The 27,240-nt window shown below is 45.3% G+C and overlaps 1 protein-coding gene across 1 annotated transcript in view; it reads right to left on the reverse strand.

Moving 5' to 3' along the window:
- Positions 1-8,762: 8,762 nt before the first annotated feature.
- The window catches only part of PLEKHO2 (pleckstrin homology domain containing O2), a 40,918-nt gene continuing 22,440 nt past the window's right edge, over positions 8,763-27,240 (reverse strand). Inside the window, exons 4-6 of the mRNA XM_069098312.1 lie at positions 22,732-22,836; positions 19,711-19,809; positions 8,763-13,193 (exon numbers count right to left, since the gene is read on the reverse strand). Of these exons, the coding sequence (XP_068954413.1) occupies positions 11,985-13,193; positions 19,711-19,809; positions 22,732-22,836 (1,413 nt within the window). The 3' untranslated portion in view covers positions 8,763-11,984. The remainder of the gene's footprint in view (positions 13,194-19,710; positions 19,810-22,731; positions 22,837-27,240) is intronic.

Here is a 27,240-nt window from a genome sequence, read left to right on the forward strand (position 1 = left end):
TGACTTGTAACTACTATCTTTAATATTCCATTGAGTAAATGTTTTTGCTAAGGAACTCATTTAATTTACTGGCTGATTGTTAAGGGAAAGCATACCAGTGGGGGCTTATAAACTATAGGGATAGGAAGAAAGTCGCCCACAAGATCACCCAAACTAGAATCCTGAAAGTTGTTATCGGCTACCCTGCTTAGGGTAAGGTGGAGTTCAGTAGTACCCCAAAGAGAGCACTATGCAGACAACTTCTAAACCGACACACCAGCCTCCTGAGTTCCAGTCTCACATTGCCAAGGTTTGTAATATATCTCCACCTAGACATTCCATAAACATCCCAAATGCAACACCACTAAAACAGAATTTACTATCTTTCCTTCTAAGCCCAACCCTCCTCCTAATTACCTATCTTTGTCAAGAACCTCACTCTCACCTAGACCTTCACAATAGACTTCTAATTGGCCTCCCTTCTTCTGGTCTCTCTCATACCCAATCCATCCTCCATATAGCTGCCAAATTGATATCCCAAAGCAAAGACCAAATCATTGTTTTGTGTTCTACAATGAAATGCAAATGTCTTTGTTTGGCAATTAAAACCTTCACAATTTGGCCATAGGAGGCTGGACTCCATATTCCATAGGATGTTAGTGGGATAGTGTGGTACAATGGAAAGAGTCCTAGATTTTGAGTCAACAGACCTGAGTTGGAATTCTGATTGCCACTTACTAGCTTTGAGACTTTGGGCAAATCATTAACCTTCTCTGGGACTCAGTTTCCTCAACTATAAGATGAGGGAGTTGAACTAAGGTCCTTTCCAACTCCAAAATTTGATGCTTCTATGATTCCTTTCTGTTTTTTTTTTTTAATTCCTTCCTCTTGCTGATGTTCTGTGGCAATAACAAACTTGAGGGTTTACAATATGCATTTTCAACATATGGATATCTTTATTATATATTTATATGATACCTATTTATAAGAATAAAGCAGGGGAGTGCCAATGAGCAAGGTGAGAGAACCTTAATCCTTTCAGGTCTGTAAGGATTAAGCCCTGTAGCACCTAAGTGCTAGGAGACTGATGTTTCTGCTCTTCAAAGCCTTTTTAGAGGACCCCAGACATCTGGACATTAGCCCCTGTACTAGGCCCAAGGGAGGGTCGGTTCCAAGACCAGTGAGTCATCCCTGACCTTGGAGCCCTGAAGATTTTGTTTTTGTTTCCTTTTTTTTGTGGGAGGGAGTAAGGAACTGACAGGTGGGTAAGTTTATGGGGAGACACTTTCCAGCTGCTCCCACAAATCTCTAGTTATTTGTGAATGGATGCAGGGAATTCTTCACAGAGATTGAGGTCAGATCCCATGGGGAGCCCAGTGGTTTGATTTGTCTGGGTGTCCAGCCTCTGACTGAGATTTTCAAGTGTCTCCTGAGGTTGTAGGGAAGGGAAGCTAGTGACAGTTATGGGGCCCAGCAAGAGGAGAGAGGTTGCCATGTGCTACTCATATTTTCCTAGTGCACTAATCAGGCCTTCAGATGGCCCCCTGGTTTCCAGCCAGTAGTCACACATATCCCACTTCCACAAATATACACTTTCACATAGGGTGTGTATACCCTCCTTCTACCCCCAAACACCACACAATATAACTACATGCAGAATCAGATACATTCATACATACTAGCAAGATCACAAATACACACAGCTATACAAATACCCTTCCATTAGCTTCTATTGCACACGGTAACTTTCAGTCCCTCCCTCCCTGGGGACTCTCTTCCTCCCTAGCCAACTCTAACCAACAAGCCTCCCTGCCTCCTGGGTGGTCCCTGTGTCTGACTGACACTTTGATTAGACATTTCATTTGGTTTCCAACCTAGCTGAGGTGTGGGTAGCTATCAGAGCCAAAAAGTCCTTTCTGTTGTCAAAAAGACGGAATCGGGGAGGCTTTATCCGTAGGCCCATGGACCAAACACGGGAAGGAAATGCTATGAAAAAGGAAACTTCTGAGTCAAGGGACCCCAGGAAGGTCACAGCCTCCTGAGACTGTGAAGGAATGGGTCTCATTCATTCTTTTGGCACCACTTTCAATTACTGCTGCCTTCTTCCCCATACTCAATGCTCTCCCCAATCTCAGCTGTTCCGTCTTTGGAGGGGCCCCTAACCTTCCTTTTTCGGTCAGGCTTATACTCCTCCATTAATAATAGCAGCAGTAACAATATCGATGATATTATGTCATAATTGACATATAGTATTTTAATAAGTTATGAACCAATCAAATAATAACATTATTATAAGACCTAGCATTTGTATGGCACTGTAATGTTTTCGAAGGGATTTTACATATGTTAATTCATAGATAGCTAAGTCTTACAGTATATAGAATACAGGACCAACTCAGGTCAAAAAGACCTGAGTTCAATTCCTTCCTCAGATAGCTACAAGCTACATGACCCTGGGTAAGTCACTTAACCTCTGCCTACCTCAGTTTCCTCATCTAGAAAATGGTAATAATAACAGCACTTATCTCCCAGGGATGCTGTGAGAATTAAAGGAATTCATATTAAAAGGTGCCTGCTTCAGGTATCTCCAATCTGAAGGGGACCTTAAAGGTCATCTGGTCCAATCTATTTATTTTATAGGCCCTAAGAATTCAAGTGACTTGCTCAGAGTCACACAGGTAATAAGTGGCAATACTAGGAATCAAACTAAGGACTCCAAAGTCAACATTCTTTCCACTGAGCCATTGATCTGATAAACTAACCCACTGCCAATGTGTTAAGGGCTAATAAGGGCTTCTTTAGCCTCCCAAATCATTGGATCATAGGTTTATAATCTTTCCAAAGCTGAAAGAAAACTGGGAGACCATCTAGTTCAAATCACCTTATTTTACAGATAAGGAAACTGACGCTGTATGTGATTCCTACAGGTAGTAAAAGTCAGAGGCAAGATCCATCTTTTTTTTTTTTGGAGGGGGGAAGGCAAGATAATTGGGGTTGTCACTTGCCCAAAGTCACACAGCTAGTTTTGTGTTGTGTCTGAGGTTGGATTTGAACTTATGTCCTCCTGATTCCAGGGCCAGTGCTCTATTCACTGCACCACCTAGCTGCCCCCAGAGGCAAGATCTAAATCCATGTCATCTGACTCCTTTGGGCAGCTAAGCGGGGCCATAGTCAGGAAGACTAATCTTCCTGAGTTCAAATTTGGCCTCAGACACTTATTAGCTATGTGACCTTGGGCAAGTCACTTAACTTTGTCTTAGTTCTTCATCTGTAAAATGAGCTGGAGAAGGAAATGGCAAACCACTCTAGTATCTTTGCCAAGAAAACCCCAAATGGGGTCACAAAGAGTCAGACATGACCGAAAAAATGACTGAACAACATCTGACTCCAGAACCTGTGATCTTTCTACTGTACTATATAGATGTTGTTGGTTTAACAGAGTTCTTCAGTGCCTGGATATTTCAGGGCAATGAATGCATCAGTAATTGGTACCTAGGAATGTTAAAAGACTTACCAGAAGGCCTCCAGGAAGTAGAGTAGGCCCTCTATGGAAGATTTTTGAAAAAAAAAAAAAAAAACAAGGACAAGAATAGCAGAAAAGGAGAAGGATGGGTGTATGGATTGTGGTCTGCATGGGTAGAGGGAGTACCCACATGAGTGAGACCACAGACCCCTCGAAGTATCTACGTAGTGTTCAATGCCTTAATCCAAAGAATGGGCTCTAATGGTATGATATCAGCTTCTCTGGCCAGAGTTCAGGGAGGGACAGAGGTTGGGGCAGTGGTTTAGCCTTCCAGGTATTACTGGCATTTTAACAGAGGGCCAAGGTCAGGTGCTTGGCCTCCCCACTGCCCCACTTGGGCACCACCTGGGTGGCCACTTTCTTAGCCTCCAGTATAACTTGTGAATGAAGTCTGCTTTTCCTATCTTTGATCAAAAAGCTGATTCTGGAAGTCCAAGGGGCTCAGTTCTCTCCCTCTGGGCTCAGTAATAATAACTAGTTTTTGTATAATGCTTTAAGATTTGTAACGTACTTTACAAATATTATTTCTTTTATCCTCACAACCACCCTGGAGGTAGGCACTATTATTATCTCCTCTTTTTTTATAGATGAGGGATCTAAAGCAAACAGAAGTTAAGTGATTGCTCAAAATCACCTAGCTAGTAAGTGTCTAAGGTCAAATTTGAACTCAGGTCTCCCTGAACTGTTGCTACCTAGCTGCCTCCAATCAATGTCTGCACTGATCCCTTACTATTTGTTCAACTTTGTGGTAGGTATTGTGGCCTAATACAAAGAAAGATAGCGCCCCTCACTTTAAGGAGATGAAAATTTTGTTGGTGGGCAGTGAGGGCTAGGGTAGTTTGGAAAGACTTCCTTGAAGAGATAACCCTTGAAAAAAGGCATTTATATAGGCAAACTAGGGGAACATCATAAGCAAAGGCACAGAATCATATCTGGCTGTCCTGGATGCTAAATCACATATCTATAGATAGTTCTTTGCAATGCTTTCCTCACAATAACCCTGTGAAGAGGGCAGTAAAATTATTGTCCCCATTTTATGGATGAAGAAACTAAACAATTTGCCTAAAGTCACACAGCTGGGAGAGGCAGTATTCCAACCACACCCCTATGGGCCCTGGCTGAGTCCAATCCTCTTTCTGGAGTTAGAGTGGGACCAGATCATGGAGGGTGCTGAAAGCCAAGCAGCACATGTTGGTGGTACAATCCAACTACTTGCCTATAGGACAATTTAATGCTATTTCTTCTGTTTCTCCCATTGAGCCTATTCCCAAGCTCTGTTCTCCATACCTCTACTCCTGAGTCTCCCTCCTCACCCCACCCTCAAAGAGAGAATGTCCACAGCTGGACGTGTTTCTAGACCTTTCTGGATTCTCACCGGGACATCTGCCCTACTTTTCATGGGTTCAGAGGTTGTTCCAATGCTACTGTCAGGACTTTACCTGACCACTGGGGATACACTGATTCTGGCCCCCCCACCCCCGCCCCCTCACTTCATGGAAAACTGTCTTTTCCTTTAGATCAACAGGAAACAAAATATTTTTCTAAGGGGGGAGGAATTTTTACTAGAAAATGAAGATACAAAAACAACAACCACACACACACACAACCAAAGAAGCTAATGAGTTTCACCAAGGTCCTAATCCCCACTTCAACTAATACCTAACCAATGACCGACTCAAAATCTACCACCCAGGTTCTTTAGCTCCCTTCAATTCTACCAGGGCTGGATATTAAAGAAATCTTCTCCAACTTTTAGTCCAATTCCTATTTGGATTGGTAATTCTTCTACCACTTCCAAGTCTGGAGTGATTATCCAGTCCCTCCCACAACCTGCTTCCTACCCTGATCTCCAAGGTATAAGCTCCCAGGTCACTGTTGCAGGGAGACTCTAGTAGTCCAGGAGCCCTGTCCTACTTCCAGTATAAGAAAGATATACTTCCCTATTAGGCCCCTAAAAGTTCTCCCCTGCTCTTCTGATCACCCACTCCAGGTTCAGCTCTGCCCTCGGTGCCCCTAGTCTACCCAGCGACTGCATGGCGCCATCTTTACTAGGAACCAAGCTCCACTACCTCAATTCTTCCAAGAACCAGAAGCCTACTTCCCATCTATTCTCATCTCACAACCACTCTTTCCTTTTGGGCCACTTGCTAAGATCTTTCTTCCTCTCTGAAAGATACCTCCGGTTCTTGCTTCATTTGCTCTGCAGAGACAACTGGTAGGTCCTGAGTTTAAGGAAGGGTCTCCATTGTCTAGGCTCAGGTTACTCACTAGTTTCACTCACTTCCCCAGCTTCTCTTTGCTGAATCATCATGCCCATACTCTGCTCCCCTCCCCCACCCATGCAAACTGTTTCCTGTAATCACTATCACTCTAATTTGACAATACTCAGAATAAATACTTTAAACATTAAATAGTAAACAGTTTCCAACCAAGTATAGGGGAGGGGCATCTTTCCTCTACTTTCATCAAGTCAAGGGCCCTGATAGCTCCTTTGGATCTGTGGTTATCAACAAGACCAGAGGGTGTTGGGAGTGGTGAGAGAGTGGGTGGCTCTTTACTAATATGATTTTAGGGATGTTGGGTTTGCCCTGCCTGCCCCTAAACTTCCTTCCCCAGCATCCTGTAACAGCACCAGGAATTCCCCCATTAATCATTTCTTTGGTTTAAGGCACTTAAGGCCACAGTTAAAAAAATAATTTATCACCTAGGACAGATAACACATTAATCTGTCATCTACCAGTAATCAACTCCATGGCTTGAAAGAGCAGATGGTTTGCTGGAGGGAACCCTGCAAAGCGGCAGGGAAGGTGTGCAGAATTGGAAGTCAGATGACCTGGGTCCAAATCCCAGCTCTATGTGATTTTAGGCAAATCACTTGCACTCCCTGTGCTTCTGTTTCTTCATCTATAAAATGAGGTTCCCTTCTAGCCTCAAATCTACGACCCCATGAACTTAGGAATCAGGATACCTGGGATTTAAGGCCTAGGTTTGCCAATTAACTAGTTAGATTACAAAGGGCAAAGGATTTCAGCTCTTCAGGCCTCCATTTCATTTGTAAAACAAGGGGTTTATAGCAGATCTATGAAGACCCTCTGGCCCCAACAATCTCTGAGTCTGGGTCTCTGAATTGATCAGATTTGCTGGACTAGAGGGAGCTGGGGGGGAGGGGGGAGTGCAGAATATGAAACCCTGCCCTGAGAGAAAAAGGCATCATGTCAAGAGAGTTTAGAGAGACAATTTTTTTTAAAAAACCTAGTTGTCTTTGCAATTTTACCAATTTAATGAGCATTTATTAGGCCCCTCCTGTATGCTAGGCACTGGGTATGCATTCAGCTTGAGGCTGGACCACTTGAAAGCCTGAAATTGTAGCTCAATGAGTCTGGGGCAGTTTGGGGTGGGGAGTGTAAACTTGAAGCCTGGGTGATGGACAAATCAGATATTGATTCAGAAACTGGGTCCTCAAATTCAGTTCTCTGGCCTCCCAAAGCCAGTCTCTTGGCTTTTCCTTCCCCTGCCCCAGAGTCCCGTCCAGGCCCAGAACCTCTGGAAAGCCCCAAGTGTGGTTTTCGCCCCACCTCCCTGTTATTCTTGGCTCTGGAAGGCCAGGAAGCCCATCCCCTCAGCTGGCTAGGCAGCCCAGGGCTCAGAGGGCTGCTCCCAGGGCCTCTGTTCTCTGCAGGAAGAGGAAAGGGGCGGCTGGGGCCTCGTGTGTGAGTTCCTGTGGTGAGTGGGGCCTCAGCTGATGCTGGCTGCTCCTGCTATCTGTCAGCTGCAGTAGTTATAACACACTCATTTCCCCTTCCCCCTCCCCAGCAGGAGGGCCTGGGGGTGGGCCAGAGGGGGCTGGGGCAGGACAGGGTCACAGTTTCATCATGACATTGTAGTTATCCTTATAAGGGAACATTGCCTCCCATGCCTTGCAGCTCTGTAACTGGCCTAAAATGCAAAGCTGGCTGGGGTGAGAGGAGATTCTCCGGGTCCTCCTCCGAGGAATGGAAGGGGGTGGGGTGGAGATGAACAGGCCAGTCTGTGGCTCCTCCCAATGCAGACTCATTAGGTAGCTTTAGAAGTAGTAGGTGTTCTTTGGGATGGCTTCTGGGAGCTAGGGAGCTAGGCCTACTTTCATTGGCCACCCCCTTGCTCCTAGTAATGCTTGGAGGTGAAAAGCTTAGGAAAAGGGGGACTCCAAGTCCATCCTGAAGAACCCATCCTTAGCCCCCAACTCACTGCTCTCCCCTGCTGCTCCCCAGGCCATGGAGCATTCTCCCTCAGTTTCCCCTTGGGTACAATAAAAAATTTCACCCTCTGCAAAACATTTGGGATTCAAAACCACTGAGAAATTGTCTTTTAGTGTTTTTTTTTTTAATGGAAAAGTATTTGTTTCCTCTGAATGTAGTAGACTTCTAGTGGCCTAAAGATAGATACTTGCCACTCACCCTTCATCCCAACAACTGCTGTGAGATTCAAAAGATTTGAATCTCTTAAAGAACTTAGGAGTTCTCTTCCTGACCTCTGTTAGTTCAATAATAAATGTACTGAGAGCTAGAGAAGCTGCCCCCCCTCCCCACACACACACACACTTTTCAGCTAAGGCCCTTTGCAAGGTCTATCCTCCCCCAGACATCAGGTTTCACAGCGGAGCTATCTCCCCCAAGCCTAAACTTTCTGGTTCACTGAAAGGGGCTCTTTTGACTTGGGGTCCTATTTTCAAACTGCCTTACTCCTGTGGACCATATTCTGAGCATGGTCTTGGCTGGCCTAGGGTGTGGGGTCCTGAGGGAAGAGTGTAAAGGCAGGGCCCTTTGAAGAACATGGCCATGAAACATTCCTTGCTGTCATGCTGATGGCTGGGGGTGGGGGGTGGTGTCCTCACATGTTGTCACATGTCACCAGCTCCTCTGCAGGAACCATTTCTAATTCCCTTCCATGGGTTCTGGAAGGTAACAGCGGGACAAAACTGAGTTGGGGGGGAGGGGGAATGAAATGAAAGGTGCTTGGCTGAAGTTCAGAAGGAACACTTGAAAAAAGGCATATCACTTCCAGTCAAGCTTAGAAAGAAGGGTTAAGGAGTCTCTCTGAGGCCTGGATCCCAAGGACCTGAGCCAGCAAGATCATCTTCTCTTCAATGATGGTACCAAGAAGACACTAACACCCAAGGCTCAGTGTCTGCAAGGGGGTCCAGTTTGGGCCCTAAGCCTTCTTGTCCTTCTCTCCCCAGCTGATAGTCTTGTCACCAACAAATAGCTCCAGGGCAGAGACATACTTAAAAAGGGGTTTTATTGCCAACTCTCAAAAATTATGTCACGTTCTAGAAGCAAAAGACGCTGAATGTTATTTCTCCTCCTCCTCCTCTGGCCAGGCAGGTGAAGCCACCACCATTCACATTTGTTGACCCCTCATCCCTTTCCTGGACCTCTTTCATTAAGAAAGGGGAACCCTATATGTGGAGCTGATACCAAACTGGCCTTGAAAGGGAGTTGACTGGGACAGGACATAACAGATCAATGGAGACCAATGATTCAGTTTTTTAAACCCCCCCTTGGAGAGGGGGCAGTGGGGAGGGACATCCTGATAGGGAGAGGATGGTGAGAATCCATTGTATAATGTACACATTGGCTCTTATCTACATGAAATATAGGCCTGCTGCCTACTCCAGGGTGCCACCTTCTCTTGGAGACCCCCATCCTTTTCTCTCTGAGCCCTGCTTACTGTCACTTCCCAGTAACTGAAGGCCCGACAGTGACCTCCAGAAATGGGAGATCCACCCCATCTCCTACCCCCATTCAGCCCTGAGTGCTGTGGAGAACTGAGGTGTGTGTCTCAAAGTTAAAGGGAGCTGAAGACTGTCAGCAAGCAAGTCCCCATATACTTCTCTAAAGCAGAATTCTAGGAATGAATCCAATTACACCCCATACCTCCAGCACCACCCTGGAGAAAGGCCAGCTTACTCATGGCGATATCTTGAGTTACAAGATAAAATATTTCAGTAAATAAGGCATAAACTTACATTGCTAATTTTTGCTGTAGCCAATGCCTGTGCTTGACAAAGGCCAGCCCACAATTCCAACATTAAATGAGTACTGTATGCAAGGCACTGTGCCAGGTGCTGCATTATTAGGAAGGTCCATGGTGGCCTTCTCTCTTTTTTTAATCCTTCACTAAACAAAAAGTGCCCATGCCAAAAAAAAAAAAAAATGGGTCTGGAAAATATCTGAAGCCAGCATAGACTTTGGGGAGCCTTTTGTGAAATTTCCAGAATGGGTTAGGCCCCTCAGTAGGCATTCTGTGGCTATAACAGGTAGATATTCGTTGCATACACCTGGGGATATTGAACTCCAGGCTGTTCCTGGGGAAGCAGCTGATTGGTACCAAGAACAGCTTCTGAAAATGCAGAGTCCAGTCTTGGTTGGTGGAGGGACAGGGGCCAGGGAGGCAAATATTGCCAGACAGACACACAAAGCAAACTGACAGTGACATCTCCCTTCTACCATGCTGTCCCTCCTTCCCCCTGCAGACCCTGGAAAAGAAGACAGTTTTGAGGTCGGGGAAAGAAAGGCAGGGAAAATGTAATTCCTATCACTTCACAGGTCCTTCCTTCTTTCCACTGAACCATCCAACTCTCCAGCCCCAGGGAAAAGTAGGTATGTGATAAGTAAAGTAAAAAATGAAAAGTAGGAGGGAGAAAGGTGAGGACAGAGGAGGACACAAGTCACCACAAGGTCCAACTCTATCCCAGATCATCCACACTGACCTTGGTGGAAATCACTAGGAATCACTGTCTGGCCCAGGCTGGCCTGGTTATCCACTGGAATGGCTGAGAGGAATTACTCATTCCCAGGACAAGTTCCATCAATTCAATTACTGTAACTAATACCACTCAAATGAATGTTTGTGGTCATTGACAAGAAATGGCCTGACTGACACCCCTGACAGCTACTTAACCAATTCACATGAAGAGAGGAGACTAAGCATATAGACGGCATAAATGTAAAGGTCACTCAAGGAGGGCAAAAATTATGGTCCTCCTGGAGGCGTGTTTATTTTGCAATCTGAAAAAAAAAATGGTTCTTTTGAGTGTCCAGAATTGAAACTAACATAAGTACTGAAGAAGTTGGGGAGTCTGAGTCACAATCCCGCACAAAAGTAGGGGGATGAACCAAGTGAGCCCTTGAGAGCCCTTCCAGAGATAATCATGGAAACCTATGTTGGCTCAGAATTCCATAGCTGATTGGTCCCCTAAGGCCAAGCAGCACTGCTCATCTCATCCCTCTTTATTCTGCAGCAGCAACCCCCTGCCAGTCTGGGAAAGGGTCTCAGCTTGACTGTGTTGAGTTTTAGGAGCCAAAAAGTAGAAAGACTCAAATTCATTTTTGCAAGGTATAGGTAGATCGTCCTAGGCAGCCCTTGAGTATTTGGAAATGAAGTTGCCCACCAAATTCCCTTTCCCCAAAGGACACCACAAAGTGATGCAATGATGTGCCCTGGAGCCCAGAATGTAAACTCTTGCATACTCCCAACCCCCTTCAGGACATAGGGTTAATAATGGTCCCAAAGCTAAACTAAAGTGGCTAAGACAACAAATACTGAGACATTAAGAATGATCAAAGGCAGTCACAACTTTTCTCCCTGAGTGGGTAGCACACACTATCATCACTCATATCTCTCTATGCTGCCCATGTAGGGCATCAGGATAATGGCAGAGGGAAACACATCCCAAGAAATACAACTGGCCCAGGGACCATCGAGCCCTGGTGAATCCTGGCTAAATGTGTCCCAGATACTTCATAGCTCTCTCTTAGTCTACTGATCGACAGCTCCAGACTAGACCATATTGGGAATGCCCTAGTCCTAGACTCAACCCATGGCTATGATCAGGCAATGCCAGACAACAATTCCCCATTAAGACGAGGGGAAACAGAATTTCCAGAACAGTTACAGTGTATGACTGTTCTCTTCTGGCATAACTGGCCTTCCTCCCAAAGATGCCTTTCCTCTCCTGATTGATCCACCACCCAGCCTGATTTCACCTTCAAATGAGCACGCAGATGGCCAGAAGGTGAGGACAGACGTTCTAGCTGGAGACCACATAGCAGAGATGAGCCTGGATGTTCATGGCCACCCCTAGAAGGATCCCCTTCCCTGTTTCTGAGGCCGAGCACCCTGAGACATCCTGGGTATATCCGCCTATTTGGGGTTAGATGTTGACCCTGCAGGGCTGTGAGATGGAGACATGTGACTGACTGGTTTGCCAGCCAGCAGGCTGTCATCCCTCCACATCAATGAAGACAGGACTTCACTTGAAAGAGAGCATTAAAGAGAAGAGGAAAGGGGGGCCGTTGCTAAGAAAGTGGCTGGACAAGGAGTAGGGCCAAGCTTGGACTTATGGCCATCTGCTGGCCCAGTAACAGCATTGGTGAATAAAAATTCTGAAGAAGACCATAAAAGGGAAAAAAAAGAAGAAAAAAAAGTGCTTAAGCATGCCCTAGGGAGCACTTCTCCTATACAGAGTCACCAGGTCCTTCTGCTTTTCCTTCTGCTTCTCCGTCAGGGTGGTCGATGGTTCCTTGTTCAGTTCTCCTAAAACTTTAATTTCTTGCAAGACTTGAGTGGCTTGCCTCAGCTGCTCCACAGCCTGGTTGAGCAATGTCTCGGCATTGACAGGGGGTCCGTTTCCCTCCTGGGCATGCTCCAACTCCCTGCCGAGGACCTGGCTCAAGAGCTGCTCAGTCTTTTCCCTTTCAGAAGCCATCTTCTTCTCTATCTTGACCAGCTGGTGTCTGTCCAGGGGCAGGCCTTGACGCTTGTTGCCCTCAGTCAGCAGGTTCCCTAGGGAGGCACATCGGGGCTGCAGGGATGGCAGTACAGGGGACTTATCCTGGAGGGTTGCTCCTGATCCCTCCTGGGCTCCCTTGTCCTCCAAGGCAGTTGAGCTGGGCTCTGCAGGGGCTAGCTGCCCCTCGCCCTCCTTCAGGGGAGTCTTCTGGTCTCCTCTCTCCTCCTCATCTTTCTGCAGACCTGACTCCAGAACATGCTCGACTCCATTCGCATTGTCAGTCAGGCCATTCACTGAAACTTGGGAACAACCTGGATCAGGATCAAGGGTCTTGGGAGCCTGGGAATCCTGGCATTGCTCTAGGCTGGTAGTCTCACTCCCCTTCAGAGATGCTTTCAATTTCTCAGACAGAATCTTTGGTGGAGGGGTGGGGGGTTTCCCTCCCTCCTTGGAAGTAGTCTCTGAACTGGTGGGTTGATCTGATTCTTTGCCAGTAGGGGTGGGAGGCTCTGGGCTTGGATTTTCCCAGCTTACTTTCAGTTTGTCAGGCTGGACCTTGGGAGGTGGCTCAGGACGCTTGTTTCCTTCCCTCAGGTTCTCCTTACTACCCCCAGGCAGGGTTGAGGTTTCCACATCTTCCTCAGTTGTTTCTGCCATGCCCTGGTGCTCAGGCTTGTCCTCGGGATTATCTGATGCAGGAGTTGGGATGCTCTCCTCTGCCTCTGGTTTTTCAGCACTATCTTCCAAATTTGGCTTCTCTGGATCCTGGGAGGGGGGTTTGGTTGGAGGCATGGGTGGTCGAGGTATCTCTTTAGGGGGGGAATCGCTGATGTTGTTGCTGGAAGTGAAAGAAGGGGGCCCATTGTCTGGCATATCAAGGTCCAGCCTCAACAATCCATCTGATGCAGCACTAGCCACCTGGTTAGGGAAGAGAAGGGAGAGATTGAGTGCCAACTTCCACAACTAACATGGTTCAAGGTAAGGACAGTTTAAAAATGCCAGTAATCCTCTTCCCAAAAGTCCCTTGAGTCAGGGAGATCAAGCAATGGCTTTAGGTAAGTTTCAAGGTTGTCAGGCATTTACCCTACCCTGTGTTCCCCACCCTCTGCCCCATATACACACAACAGGATTATATGATGTTCTAGAAGCACCATAATGGAAAGGAAAGATGGAGTTTATTATTTATTATGCTTATAAATGGAAAAAGAGCACTGAGGTGAGAGACAGGGGAAACTGGGTTCTGGTTCCAGATCTGTTAGTAACTGGCTTTAAGGCTTTTTTGTTTGGTGTTTGAGGGCTTTTCTGAAGGCTGGAAGTGCAGCAACCACTCACAGACCTGGTCCCACCACTGATTAGCACAAAAGCTTTGACGACCTCCATCTCTGACCTAGGTCAGTTTGCCCTTCCTTGGGCAACTGGGTGGACCCTTGTTTCCAAGGGACCACCATATTGGTTCTAGACTTAGCTCAGATGCCTAATCAGTGCCAGCTCAGAACTCCTAAGCTCAAGGGATCCACCAAGCTCAGTCTTCCCAAGGAGTAGGGTTACAGGCATGGACCACCAAGCCTGGCCAATTATGTGACTGTGGGAAGGTCACTGAAGATCTCTGGGCCTCAGTTTTGACTAGAGGACTTCTAAGGTTTCTGTTAATGTTCTACGACTCTGACTATCTCCTTCAGAGCTATGGTCTGATTTCTTCTGAGTCAGGCTTACCTTCGTGCAGCTTAGTCTACATGTTGTGGATTTAGTCTGTACTTGGGGAGCAAAAGGGGAGGAGAAAGAGAATGAGACTGAGCAGGGTCCATGAAGTTGTGGCTTCTCCCTACCAAATTGGGGTGATCCCACATCATCTTCATAGCAGCGCCATCTTGGAAAAAGAAAAGCTATTCCCAGGATGGCACAGACAATAACGTTCCCCTAGTGAGAAAGAGTTTTGAACTAGCACAATGAACCAAACTCAAACCCAAAAAGTTGTGTGGAAATTAAGGGAGCTACCTATGACCACCAGTCAGTCAGTCAACTACCTCAGCACCAGCAAGAAGATGGACAAGAGGAAAAGCTTAAATTGTAAATTTAAATTGTAAATCTGTAAGTATTAACAGAAAAAAAACACTAGATTGGACCTCGGAATATCTGGGTCCTAGTCTCAGATCTCTCACTAATACAACTGTGTGACCTGGGCCAAGTCTCTTCTTCTCTCTGGGCCTCAGTTTCCTCATAAGTGAAATGAGGGGTTTAGACAAGAGGATGAGTAAGCTTCCCCCCAGCTCTAAAATTCTGTGATAGAAACTTGCTGTCTTCCTTGAGATTATTCATGGTCTCATGAGCTTCATAAATATCATTAGGTAGGAAAAGTGGGAAATGCTCAAGTTAGTCTATTTTCTAAGACCCACATCAACAAAGTGTCAATCCTACCTCCCATTGCCCTTTACCATTCTTATACCTCTTACCAGGTGTCCCTTTCTTCCTCACATAACTTTTTTTTAACCCCTCCCCTACTCTCACCCCATGTCAGAAAGAATACTGGGGAGGGATCACAGGGTCAGTAAATGCCCTCTGCAATTCTACCTGAACTCTGTCTAGAGCTCCTGCTCTAACCACCCTATGTCTAGTTATACCACTACATATGGGCAGAAACTGAGGCACAAAAGTAGTCAGCAGACATGTTCTAGAACTGATCAGCAGCAAACTTCAGATGTATTCCACCTACCCCCACTCCCCTCCCAAGTCCTTTTCTTAATAGGCTACATTTTTTTTCCTTCTAGACTCAGGTATGCCTGACCTTAAAGGGAAGGCAGCTTCCCCCTTCCCCTCCCACGTTTCACAAGGGTCTGAGAAGGAACCTGGCACTGTCTGTCATAGACAGGAAGTTGTTATGAATTAGGGTCCTATTTAGAAGAAGAAAAAAAAACAGAGCAGCTCAGTAGTTCCCCCAGAGACCCTGCTCTGAGGTGCCCTGTCTTGGCTCTGGTGAATTGGCACAGCTATTCCCAAGCAATTTCTAATCGAGTGAGTCCTCAGGCCAATTATCCAGGGGAACATTCTCCCTGAGGGAAGAGTGAACAGAGTCACAAATACAGGAGAAATCCAAAGGTTAAGCAAGGGCCAGCCCCAAAACCACAGTTTATTTTCAGGAGGAAAGAAAATAGTTGCATAATAAACATACCAAAAAGTCCCTCTTTCTCCCCACCTCCCTGCCTGTCTTGAGGACTGGAGCTGGGACATGATGACTCGCTCCTCCAGCTTGCCCAGGGCTTCACAGATCTTTGAAGAGTCTGGGGAGGTTCTACAAAGCAGAACTAGTATCTGTAGCCAGGATACTGATCTCGCCTAGGAGATTCTTTCAGGTTCTTGTATTGTCTGTGCAGGGACCCTCCCACTGCATATCCTAACCCCTAAGACCCGGAGATTCTCTCCAACTGTCCAACCACAAAGACACTCAAGATATACAGCCTCCCCCTTCCTTTCTTCTTGCCTCTTGTCCTCATCTTGAAGCCTATTCTATTCCCACTGGGACTTGGCTCCCTCAATTCTCTCCAGCAATTTCACTTTTGCTCTCTCTAGTTACCAGCTCCTCTCCTACCCCAAAACATGATCAGCTCTTCCCAATTTTGGAAACAACCTTCACTTTCTCCTCTGGCTAGGATCGGATTTCCCTACTTCCCGTCACACCCAAACTACCTACTTGAATGGATGGTCTATTCCCACTGCCCCTCCCCACTTTCCTCTTCTCTCTCTCTCTCCTTCCCTCCCTCCCTCTCTCCCTCTCTCCCTCTCTTGTCTGTCTCTGTGTATCTATATGTCTGTCTCTGTCTCTGTCTCTCTCTTTCTCTCTCCATCATCTTATAAGCATATTCTACTAAAATTGTGCTCTCTCTCTCTCTCTCTCTCTCTCTCTCTCCCTCTCTCTCCCTTGCTTTTGGAGGGCAACTGGGGTTAAGTGACTTGCCCAAGGTCACACGGCTAGTAAGTGTTAAGTGTCTGAGGCTGGATTTGAACTCAGGTGCTCCTGACTCCAGAGCCGGTGCTCTATTCACTGTGCCACCTAGCTGCCCCCATCTCTCTCTCTCTGAATCTATTGTGGTTAGGTGACTTGCCCAGGGTCACATAGCTAGTAAGTGTCTAAGACCAGATTTGAACTTAGGTGCTCCATCCACTAAGCCACCCAGCTGCCCCCAAACCTGCTCTCTCAAAGATCACCTGCAATATCCAAATTGCCAAATCTAGCAGCTTTTCCCCATATCCTCTGACCTGGTGATGCATTTGACACTACTTACCAGGCCCCTCCCACCTAAAATTCTCTCCTCTTAGATTTTGGGACACTAGGACACTGTCCCAGTATTGCAAAGGCTTCCTCGTTTATCTCCCTCCTTAAGTCCCTTCCCTTCTCCAAATCATCCTTCACAGAGCTACCAAAGTGATTTTCCAGAGCCCAGGTCAGCCTCTGCTCACAAAACTACTGTGGGTCCCTATTGCCTCTTGTGTACAGCCTGCCTCCTTTCTGACCTTATAATTAATACATGATGACTCTCCTCCACACTCTAATGTCCAGGTAAACTGGTCTTCTAACTGTCCCTCCTGAAAGACACTGCATCTCCCAGGTCTCTGCATTAGCTGGTCCCTATGTCTACAATATACTTCCTTCTTAGCTCTGTCTCCTGAAATCCCTGGCTTACTTCAAGGCTCAGCTCACACACCACCTTCCACATTGTCTTTCCTGGTTCTCCCAGCTGCTAGGGACTTCTTCCCCTCCCCCACCCACCCATCACCTTGCATTAACTTAGTATAATATAAATGTGTGTGTCTATACATATAGACACACATATGAACATGTATATCTCTTTATGATCTTTTATCATATATATGACATATATGTATAAAATATATTTTTATATTTTATAAATAAATATATTATATATGTATATTATATATAATGAAATATTATATATTTTATACCCACCTATAGATATGTGTGAGTATAAAATATGACCAAACATAAGATCCTGGAGGGTAAGGACTTTCATTTTTGTCTATGCTTAGCACATAACAGGCACTTAATAAATACTGACTGATTGCTTGGTTCTTTTCCTATTTCCAGGACCATTCACTGGCTCCTCTTCCTCCCTAGAAATGTATATTCCCCAGGTTCTTGTCTCAACTCTTCACTCTTCTCTCTCTTGGTGACCCCATCCATGCTCATTGCTTCACCTGCCCCCTCTATACAAACGACGCCCAAATCTACATTTCCAGCTCCAATCTAGCTTCTGAGCTATAGCCCTGCATTTCCATTACTTAGGGGCTATCTTCCCTTGGATGCAATGTTTCCCTCTTGCCCTGTATCAAATGATATTCAAGAGTTATTATTTTCATTGTATTTAAGAGGGAATACTCCATCTTCTCCTTCCCTCCCCCATATCTGTTAATGGATCATCATCATCATCCTGGTCACCCAGGCTCAAAACTTCAGTCATATTGGACTCTTCTGTCTTCCTCAGTCTCCAAATCGAGTCAATGGCCAAGGCTATTCAGTTCTTCCTTTATAACTTCTCTCATCTATATCCACCCTCCTTCTTTTTTATTCCCTGTACCACTGCTCTCATTCTGGTCCTTCCTGGTATTACTTCATTCACAGACTAATATCATATCTTCCCCAGCGGTCTTTCTATGTATCCCCCCTTTCTTCTCTTTAATGCACCTCCAAACCACCATCAGATTTACATTCAGGAAACACAAGTCTGATCATTATCATTACCCTACTTGAAAACAAAACAAATAAAAAATAATAACTCCCTAAACAGGGTACCTAGGTTGCCATTCAAGGCTCTCCACAATCTGTCCCCCAAATACCTTGCCAGCCTAATCTCCCAGATGTACAGAAACTCCAAAACTCCAGCCAAGTTGAGCTAAGTTAATCTTTTCTATTTTTGGCTCAGCCTTTGAGCATGCTTCTGCCTAGGAGGGCTTCCCCATCATCTCTGCTAATCAACCTCCATCTTTTGAGACTTACCTTATGAGGCTGCCATCTCCCTAAAGCCTTCCCTGCTCATCCCAGCCAAAAATTCTCTCTCCTTCCTCTGAGATCACAGAGCACTTTGTTTAAAGCAGCTAAGCGACCTAGCATAGGAGCACCAGAGCCAGGAAGACAGGGGTTTGAAGACAGCCTCAGACACTTTCTAGTTGTGTGACCCTGGGCAATCTCCTTAGTAGCCTCGGTTTCCTTATCTCTAAATAGGGGGTAGTAATAGCCGTTACTTCACTGACTAGCTAGGAGGATCACATGTGTAATTTAGCACATGTAAAATATTTCACAGACTTTAAAGCACTCTGTAAATATCAGCTACTATTGCTGCTGTTATTACTCATGTCATTTCCCATGTATATGCATTCTATTTCCTGCTAGGCCATAGGCTCCGGGAGAAAGCCCAGATTAGAACCTCCTTCTGTATGCCCCTTGGTGCCTATCAAAGGGCTCTACAGCACATATCAGTCAGCCCCAAAGTACTTACAGAATGAATGTTTAGACGATAAACATAGCCTCTTAGACTGGCACGCGCGCACCCACACCCACACCCACACCCACAAGAACAGGTTTTCTCCCCGTTTCTCACCAGCTACTCAGCTTTGGGATTTCCTTGGAACACTCCATCATACTCCCCCTGCACTGGGTACCTCCTCCCACCTCCTCCCTTTCCCCATTTTCAGCTACCTTTTGTGTGTTGTCTTTCCTCCATTAGACTGTAAACTCTTTGAGGGCAGGAACACATAGTAGGTGCTTAATAAATATTCTATTATTGTTGTTGTGTCTTGTTATACACACCCAGAAGCTAAGAGGCACACAAAGTCACACACATGCAAACATAGCATCTCAGGCACAACAATCATACATCTGACATTCACAAATGCATGCACACATATACTTGCAGTTATCCTTCCAGCTTTATCTAAATTAAACAAAATCCCCTTCCTTTGGACTCTAACCATGACCCTATGTCATCTCCTGGAGGTATATGGCCTTTGATCCCTGCCCCAGGCCTCAAGGATGTGCACTAAAACACCAGCCTATCCAGTGGCCCAGGACAAAGCCATAGTGTGGTCCTGTACCAGGCACTATCCTGTGCCTGATACTGATACTGACCCTTCCCCCTTCCCCAGGATGAGGGGATTCTAATGGACAAAGATGTAATCTCTGAGGATGCTGGCCCCCCAGACCTCACCAGCTGTTGTATGGTGACAAAGGAGCTATACCAACCCCACCCTCCTTCTTCCTGGCTGCCTGTATTGTAGTCACGCCTGGGGTGTGTGTGTGTCTGTGTATGTCTGTGTGTATCTGTGTGTTTAGAACTAGCAGGGGAGAGAAGAAGACATTTGTGGGGAATGGTACCCAGCCCTCAGTGATAGCCTGAACGGCCTAAGCCACAGTCAGAATTGTCCTCACCTCCTTCAGGTGGATTCTTGTAGGTGGCCGGCGCCTCTGACCCCCTCTCACCCGATCCCGGGTCACGTGTTCCAGGGCACAGCTCTTGTCCACTTTAACCTGAAAATGTTAACAAGATTAGAGTCAGTTGTCTGCTCAAAGTCTTAGAAGGAAGAAAAAAAAAAGGCCCTGGAATTAAATACAAAATTACTCCAATCAGTAACTATATATATTAATTTCTATGTGTGTGTATGTATACATGTGTGTGTATGTAGATTAATTTATATTAGGCACTGTTTTAGGTGCTGGGAATACAAAGATGAAAATGAAACCACCCCTGTCCTCAGGAGACTTACATTCTATTGTGGGAGATGATGTGTGTATGCATGTAAATGGGTTCCAAAGCCCTGGGATTCCTCCTTGTTGCCCTTCTCTATTCCCCCTCATCACTCTCAAGTGCCTCTGGAGACACAAGGAGCACTTCAGCAGGACACATCCCATCTCTGTGCCTCAGTTTTCCATCCATACAGCTGGGATAGTAATCTCTACACCCCCAACGTTATTTTCTAGTTGAATTGGAATGACAGTATCTGTCACATTCCTGTACCTCCAACTCACTAGAAATCTGCCTCAGGAAATATTCAGTTGCATTACAGGCCCTGCCACGGTGCCCTGGCCTACCACAGCACTCCTTAGGCTCACAGGGAGCTGTCCACCACAGGAGGCTGGATGGACACCAGTCTCCTACTTCAGATACAATAGGCATTGTCTCCATTTAAAAAAGCACAGAAATAAAGGAAGGGAGAAGGGAGAAAAGGAGGAAGGGAAAGGAAGAGAAGGGGAGAAGAAGGGAAGGAGGAAAGTGAAAGAGGGAAGAGAAGACAGGAGGGAGAGGAGGAGGAAAGGATGAGGAAACAGAGAGGGAAGGAGAGGAGAAGAGACAGAGAGGAGAAGAAGAGGGAAAGAGGGAGGAGAGAGAGAAGAAGACCTAACCTGGTCTGAGTGTGAACCTTATTCCAGTTTGAAAAGTCAATAGCTTGGTGCTGCTACAATGGGGATTACTCTCAATCCCTGCCTAAGTCCAGCTTTCATGAATTTTGCAGCACTCTCAGAAACACCAGCAAAGAGATCAAAATACACCTATAGCCTTGCCAACACCCTCAGCAGGTGGGTCAGTCACAATGGTCTATCTTCATGTGATAAAAGGCAAAAAGGGCCAACAGCATGAGGCTGTTAGTGAGGATCTTCCTGGGGAGGTGGTATGGTGGAAAGGGGGCTGGATTTGGAGTCAAAGGACCTGGGTTAGAATCCCAGGTCTCACACATACTTCCTATAGGACATGGGGAAAATCATTTAACTTCTCTGGGTCTCAATAAAACAGGGAGAAAGGGTTTGGATAAATGACCTCTAAGTTTCCTTTCAATTCAAAATTTATGATCCCAGGAGCCTATAGGTAAAAGCTGACCTTCTTAGTGAAAACCCAAGTCTGCTCACAGTACTGGTTTTCTTTCAAAGCCCCAGTGCCAGTGTGAAAGGAAGAAGGAAGGAAATAGGGTGTGTAGCTATGGCTACAATCATATCAGAAGATCCACTTAGGACTCTGAGGGTCCTAAAGGCAAGACTGGTCTTTGGCTAACACCCCAGAGCCCCTTAATCCTCAGGACTGTTTTTTCCCTTGGCTATGGTTTATACTCTCTATTTTTGGTTTTTATTTTTTTATTCCAGCCTATGATTTCATTAGCCCAATGTAGAAATTCCACTAATTCAGGTCAACAACTTCATTGTAACTTACAGTTTTAGAGAGCAAATTGTCGGCATCCAAGGTTAAGTGACTCACCCAGGGTCACAAAGAAAAAAGTAGGAACTGAACCCAGATATTGTTGACTCCAAGGTCAGGTCTCTATCCCCTGTACCAGAATATCTGTTTTCCCTTATTAGAATTTCTATATCTTATATCCTAGCCTTTTGCTGCCAGTAATTGAAAAGGATCTGACTAATATGAGCTAAGCTGTGTCTCACTGATAACAGGTTTAATGAAGTGCTACTTCATAGGCATTCACACTTTGGCAATAGGTAATGTCTGCTCTCAAAGGAATTGATGGCAAGACTCATTTTCAATACTTCACGGATGTGTGATTTCACCAGAGTGGGTCCCACTGATACACATCACAACCTTATACCACTTGATAGACTGTTAATGAAAATTCATCACCCTGTGGCCATCTCATGGTGATGCTTTGAATTTAGGAAGGTTACTCCTCAGGTGAGAGATAAACAGTGCGGACGCACATTCAAAGTCTTTCCAGACTGGGAGGACCCAGGGTGACCACCCTGATTGCCACATCAGAGCAATTCTTTTCATGGAAGGAATAACAAGGTTTGAGAGGCAAGGTGGGGAGTGGATAAAGAGTCAAAGTTCAGAGTCCTGCCTTTGCTGTCCCCTGCCACTGTGACCTGGGCAAATCTCATAAGTGTTCAGTGCCCTGGGCAATGTTCTAGGAGTATAGTCCTAGTGGGGATGCTGGCCTGCACTAGTAGAGGGGGCTTCCTCATGCCAAGGCTCTCTATGCCAGTGGTCTAGCCTATATCTTTTTTTTGCCCTTTAAAGTAGACAGAGCACTGGGAATAGATTTCTTTTCTTTTGAGGCAGTTGGGGTTAAGTGACTTTCCCAGGGTCACACAGCTAGTAAGTATCTGAGGCCACATTTGAACTCAGGCCCTCCTGACTCCAGGGTCAATGCTCTATCCACTGCAACACATAGCTGCCCCAACTTGGGATAGATTTCAAAGTTAATAGATCTGTCTCTGGCCTCTCTTCAAAAATCACACTCTTACTCTGGGCAGCCCTGCCCAAAGATACCAGATGAAGAAAGGGTCAAGCAAGAGCAGAGGTAAACCCCACTGTCTTCTGCTGCTGACCAATCTCTATGACTCTGAGCAAGCCACTTCCCTTTTCTGAGACTCAGTTTCCTTCTCTGTAAAATGAAGGGAGAAGACTAGATGACCTCCAAGACTGTTCCAGGTGCAGCCTAGGATTCTCACCTCATCAAAGGCTTTATTCTTGCCTTTGTTGATGCCTTCATTGAGGGCTTTGATCCAGGACTCCTTCTCCTCCCCATTCTGAGCCTGGAATTTGATGTCATGAACCTGTTAGAGAAATAATACAGTTTAACAGGCTTCAGATGTTGTGTCTATTAGGGCATAAGCCCCAACCTGATCTACAAGGTGACAGAAAACAGTCTTTGAAGGCAAGACTCCTCCCCATCCCAACACACACACACACACACACACACACACACACACACACACACAGTCACTATCATGCAGCTTCCACCCCCAAATAATCTTTCAGATACAAAAATGTTCCTCAGCCAGGCCTGAGGTATCTATATGATTCCAGAGTGAAGATATAATGGAATTTCAATGTTTTCTAACCGCCCCCAGACCCAATCACAACACCAGATATTTTCATTTGGGAAAAGGGTGGTAGGTAGGAAAACAGGAGGGACATAAAAGCAGAAAGGAAGAAGAGAAAAGAAGGAAGGGCACTCTGAGGGAGCTTGCAACTGTTCCCAATTGGAAAAGCAGAATAAAGATGATGGAGTGGAAAGACCTCCAGGGCTAAATAAAAATAATAGCAGCTGACATCTATATATCACTTTGAAGTTTACAAAGAGCTCTCTGCTCACAACAACCCCATTAGGGAGGTTGTGTTATCCCCACTTATCAAACTGAGGAAGCCAAGGGACAGAGAGGTGACACAGTTGTCCCAAAGACACAACTAGTAAACCTCAGAGCCCAGGATTCACACTCAGGTCTTCCAACTCCAAGTTTGGTATGTTATTATACACCACACTTACCTCCGTCCAGCTCTGGTGGAACTGAAAGCAGCTCCCCTAACCACATGCCCCTTAACCTCAGTCTGATGTCAGGATTTCTGACAATATTGGATTCAAGGTCTACCTTGGTCACTAACTCATGGCTTAGAAAAGATCCCAAATAATAACCGGAGTTTGTCCCTCTCATTCACCATCACCCTAAACTCCCCACCCACACTGTCCCTCAAATCTCTGCACCCAAGTCTTTCTGACCAGAGGCCCTACCTTCTCTGTCCATTCTGTGCTTTGCTATAAGAGCACAAATGTCTGCTGACAGAGTTCCACCTTCCTTCCCCACACCCCCTCCTTGACACAGGTTCTCTTCCCACCAAAGAGAAAGGGAATGGTAAGGAGACAAGAGGGATATTCAATTGATTTAAGAACCAATTAACCTTTGAATAGTAGCTGAAATTTACAGAATACTTCATTGTGTGAAAGCATCAGCAGAAGCTTTATTATCCCTACTTTACAGATGGGGAAAGTGAAAATCAGGTACTCATCACCTGTTAGAATTGGCAGGGGCTTTGGACATTGTGTAGACCAGGAGTTCTTAAACCTTTTTCATGTTATGAATCCTTCTGGTAATCCAGCCAAGCTTATGAACCCCTTTTAAGGAGAATGCTTTTAAATGTGTGAAACACAATATGTAATATAGCAAAGGAAATAAATTATATTAAAATAAAGATGTAAATTTTTTTCCCATCTAAGTTCAGGGTCACCCTAGAGGTCCAATGGAGCCCCAGTTAAGAACCCCTCATCTAGATTGATCTCCTCACAGTATGAGAACTGAGTCCCAGAGAGGAAGAGAGATGGGATTCAACCCAGGTCTTCTGGCTCCAAGTCTAAAGCTCTTTCTTCTCTATACATCATCTTTCCTCTCTCCAAAAAATCCACTTATTTGTTGAATTTGTAGAAGGCAATTCTCCTGTCTCTACTTTGTTATTATATATCGACTTCCCACTTGCCATGTTACAAAATACCTTCTCCTTATATTCATTATTATATAGCACCTTCCTTTGCTTTTGTATCATATAGAAACATTTCCAGCCCCTCTCTTCACCACCCAAGCTGCAGTATAGTGTACTAGACTTGGGGTCAAGAAGATCTGGGTTCAAATCCTGCTTTAAGATACTTAGTAACTCACTGACTAGACAAATCACTTAACCTCCCTGGGCCTCAGTTTCCTAATCTGTAAAATTAGAGGGTAAGACTTGAGGGTTTCTAAGATCAGTTCCAGTTCTAAATCTATGATAGGCAGCTGAGTAAAATAGTGGACAGAGATCTGGACCTGGAGTCAGGAAGACCTGAGTTCAAATTCAACTTCAGACACTTATTAGCTGTTTAACCATGGGCGAGTCACTTAACCTTGCCTGCCTCAGTTTCCTCATCTGTAAAATGGGACTAATAATAATAGCCCCTACCTCTCAAGGGTGTTGTGAGATAAAATGAGGTAATATTTGTAAAGTGCTTTGTAAACTTGAAATTCCTATATAAATGTTAGATCCTATGACTTAACCATGTACTGTTTGCATGAAGGTCATCAAGTAAGAACTAACTTCTCCCTCCTCACCCCCACCCTCAGCAACAGACCACAGAGATAAAGGGCAGCAGCTCTGGCATGGGAGAAGATGGGTCAGTTATCCCTGGAGAGACAGACAGCAGGAAAACAATGCCCTCTAACCAATGCATATTTCCTCCATGCTCCTAAGATAGGGATCTTTATATTTGTGGGAACTTAGGGGTAGTACATTGACTTGGAAGAAAAACCAGGCTCAGTTCCAATGGAGAATGGCAGCTGCATAATACAATCAATGGACCTTTCTCTCCTCATCTTGACCTCCTAACTTCCCAGATTAATTTCAGTTCTCAAATAAAACCCCACTTTCTATACGAAGCCTTTCCTAGTCCCCTTTAACACTAATTCCTTCACTCTGAGCTCCAGTTTATCCTGTATATGTCTTGTTCATACAGACTTGTTTGCACACTGTCTCCCCCATTAGATTGTAAGCTCCTGGAGGGCAGGGACTAGCTTTGCCTTCCTTTGCCTAAGTAGCTAGCCCCAGCACTTAGCATAGCACCTGACACACAGAAGACACTTAATGATGTTTGTTGACTTGCCCAAAAGACAAGGAGACCCAGGTTTTAGTCCCATTTTAGACACTAATTAGTTATCAGATCTCTTCATCTTTGAGCTCCTCATGTTTAAAAATGAAAGAGTAGGACTAAGCTGTTTGATTCAATGAGGGATATCCCATTTTCAGAAATGCTGGAGGGAACTGGGAATGCAGGAAAAATGCCCAAGTCACAAGTGTTATGGATATGCAAAAAGTCATCAGTCACCCAGAATCAGCACTTCCACTGCCACAACCACCTCCCTCTCACCATAGACAAAGAATTTCCTATCATCATCATTAATGATAAAGTCCTTTCTGCTCATCATCCCTGAAGGAAGTATTAGCTCTGGAAGGCAGCATTTCATTCCCCAGGAAAATTATATTCTGGGAAACTCAGGCTACAGAGGAAGAATATGATTCCAGTTAATAACATCATATCACACTTTATCCTTTCCAAAGTATTTTCATATCCATTATCTCACCTGATCTCTGCAATCCCATGAAGTAAACTAGATTGGGCCCAGTTGCCCCACTCTACCAGTGGAGAAACAGAGGCCCAGAAATTTCAAAGGAGTTTCCCAAGATCATAAAGTGGCACAAGAATTCAAAATCTCCCAAATTTTCCACTGAATCAAGTTGTCCAGCACCCCTACCCTTTAAGGAATAAAAACATGGAAAAAAATAAAAACTTGTCTGGTCAATACAATGATCAGTGGGTCTCTCTGAAAGAGTTCAAGGGCTTCTTCCTTCCAGGAACAGGGGCTCAGCTTCACACTGGAACTATAAAAAAGTTGGGGGACTTTTAAAAGGCCCACTCTTATGCCATATTTTAGAATTCTCCATTCAGCTGTTTCAATTTCCCTAACATATTTCAGGCCTCTCTCTTTACCCCAAATGAATAAAGGGCTGGAATGAGCTGGACATGGACCAGAGAGACCTCTGTCCCAGTATAAGAAAAGAGAAAGCTAGAAGAAAGAAGAAAGGGAAAGGAAGAAGAAAGGAAAGAAGAGAAATAAGAGAAAGGAAGGAGAAAGAAGCAAAAGGAAAAGGGAGAAAAAGGTTAAGTGGGAGCCAGCCAAAACAGCAAGCGACAGAATTGAGCACCAAATTATCCCAGTAGCCCCACAGCCTGGCTGACGGTGTCTAAGCATGACCTCATGGGTCAGGGGCGTGGGGACCCAGGGAGGCACAAAGAGAGGGGGTATACAAGACACTAGGGCTTTTGTTTATTTAATTAAAGGGGGAAAAAAGGTCCCTGGACTAGACAGCATTGCCCATGTGACCTCCATAGCCAGGCCTGTGGAGTATAAAGGAGAACACACAGGAAGAGAGAAAACATCCTGGAGACTGGTTGATGAGGGGAGTTGGAGAGGGGAGAGAGGGATGGTGATGACCCACTCCAGGCAGAGAGCACAAGGAGAAAGGCATCTCTAACACAGCAGCCCCTCTTCCCAAGAGAACCGGACTGTCTCCCTGCCTGCAGGCATATACAGCTCTAACACGGAGAGTACCTTCCTTAAAGCATAAATTTCTGGGTGAAAGTGAATTTAAGGGGAGGG

Source organism: Petaurus breviceps, unplaced genomic scaffold, assembly GCF_028583685.1.
Source record: "Petaurus breviceps papuanus isolate PSGF00001 unplaced genomic scaffold, PetGlider_PUasm1.0 37, whole genome shotgun sequence".
Classification (NCBI taxonomy): Eukaryota; Metazoa; Chordata; class Mammalia; order Diprotodontia; family Petauridae; genus Petaurus; species Petaurus breviceps.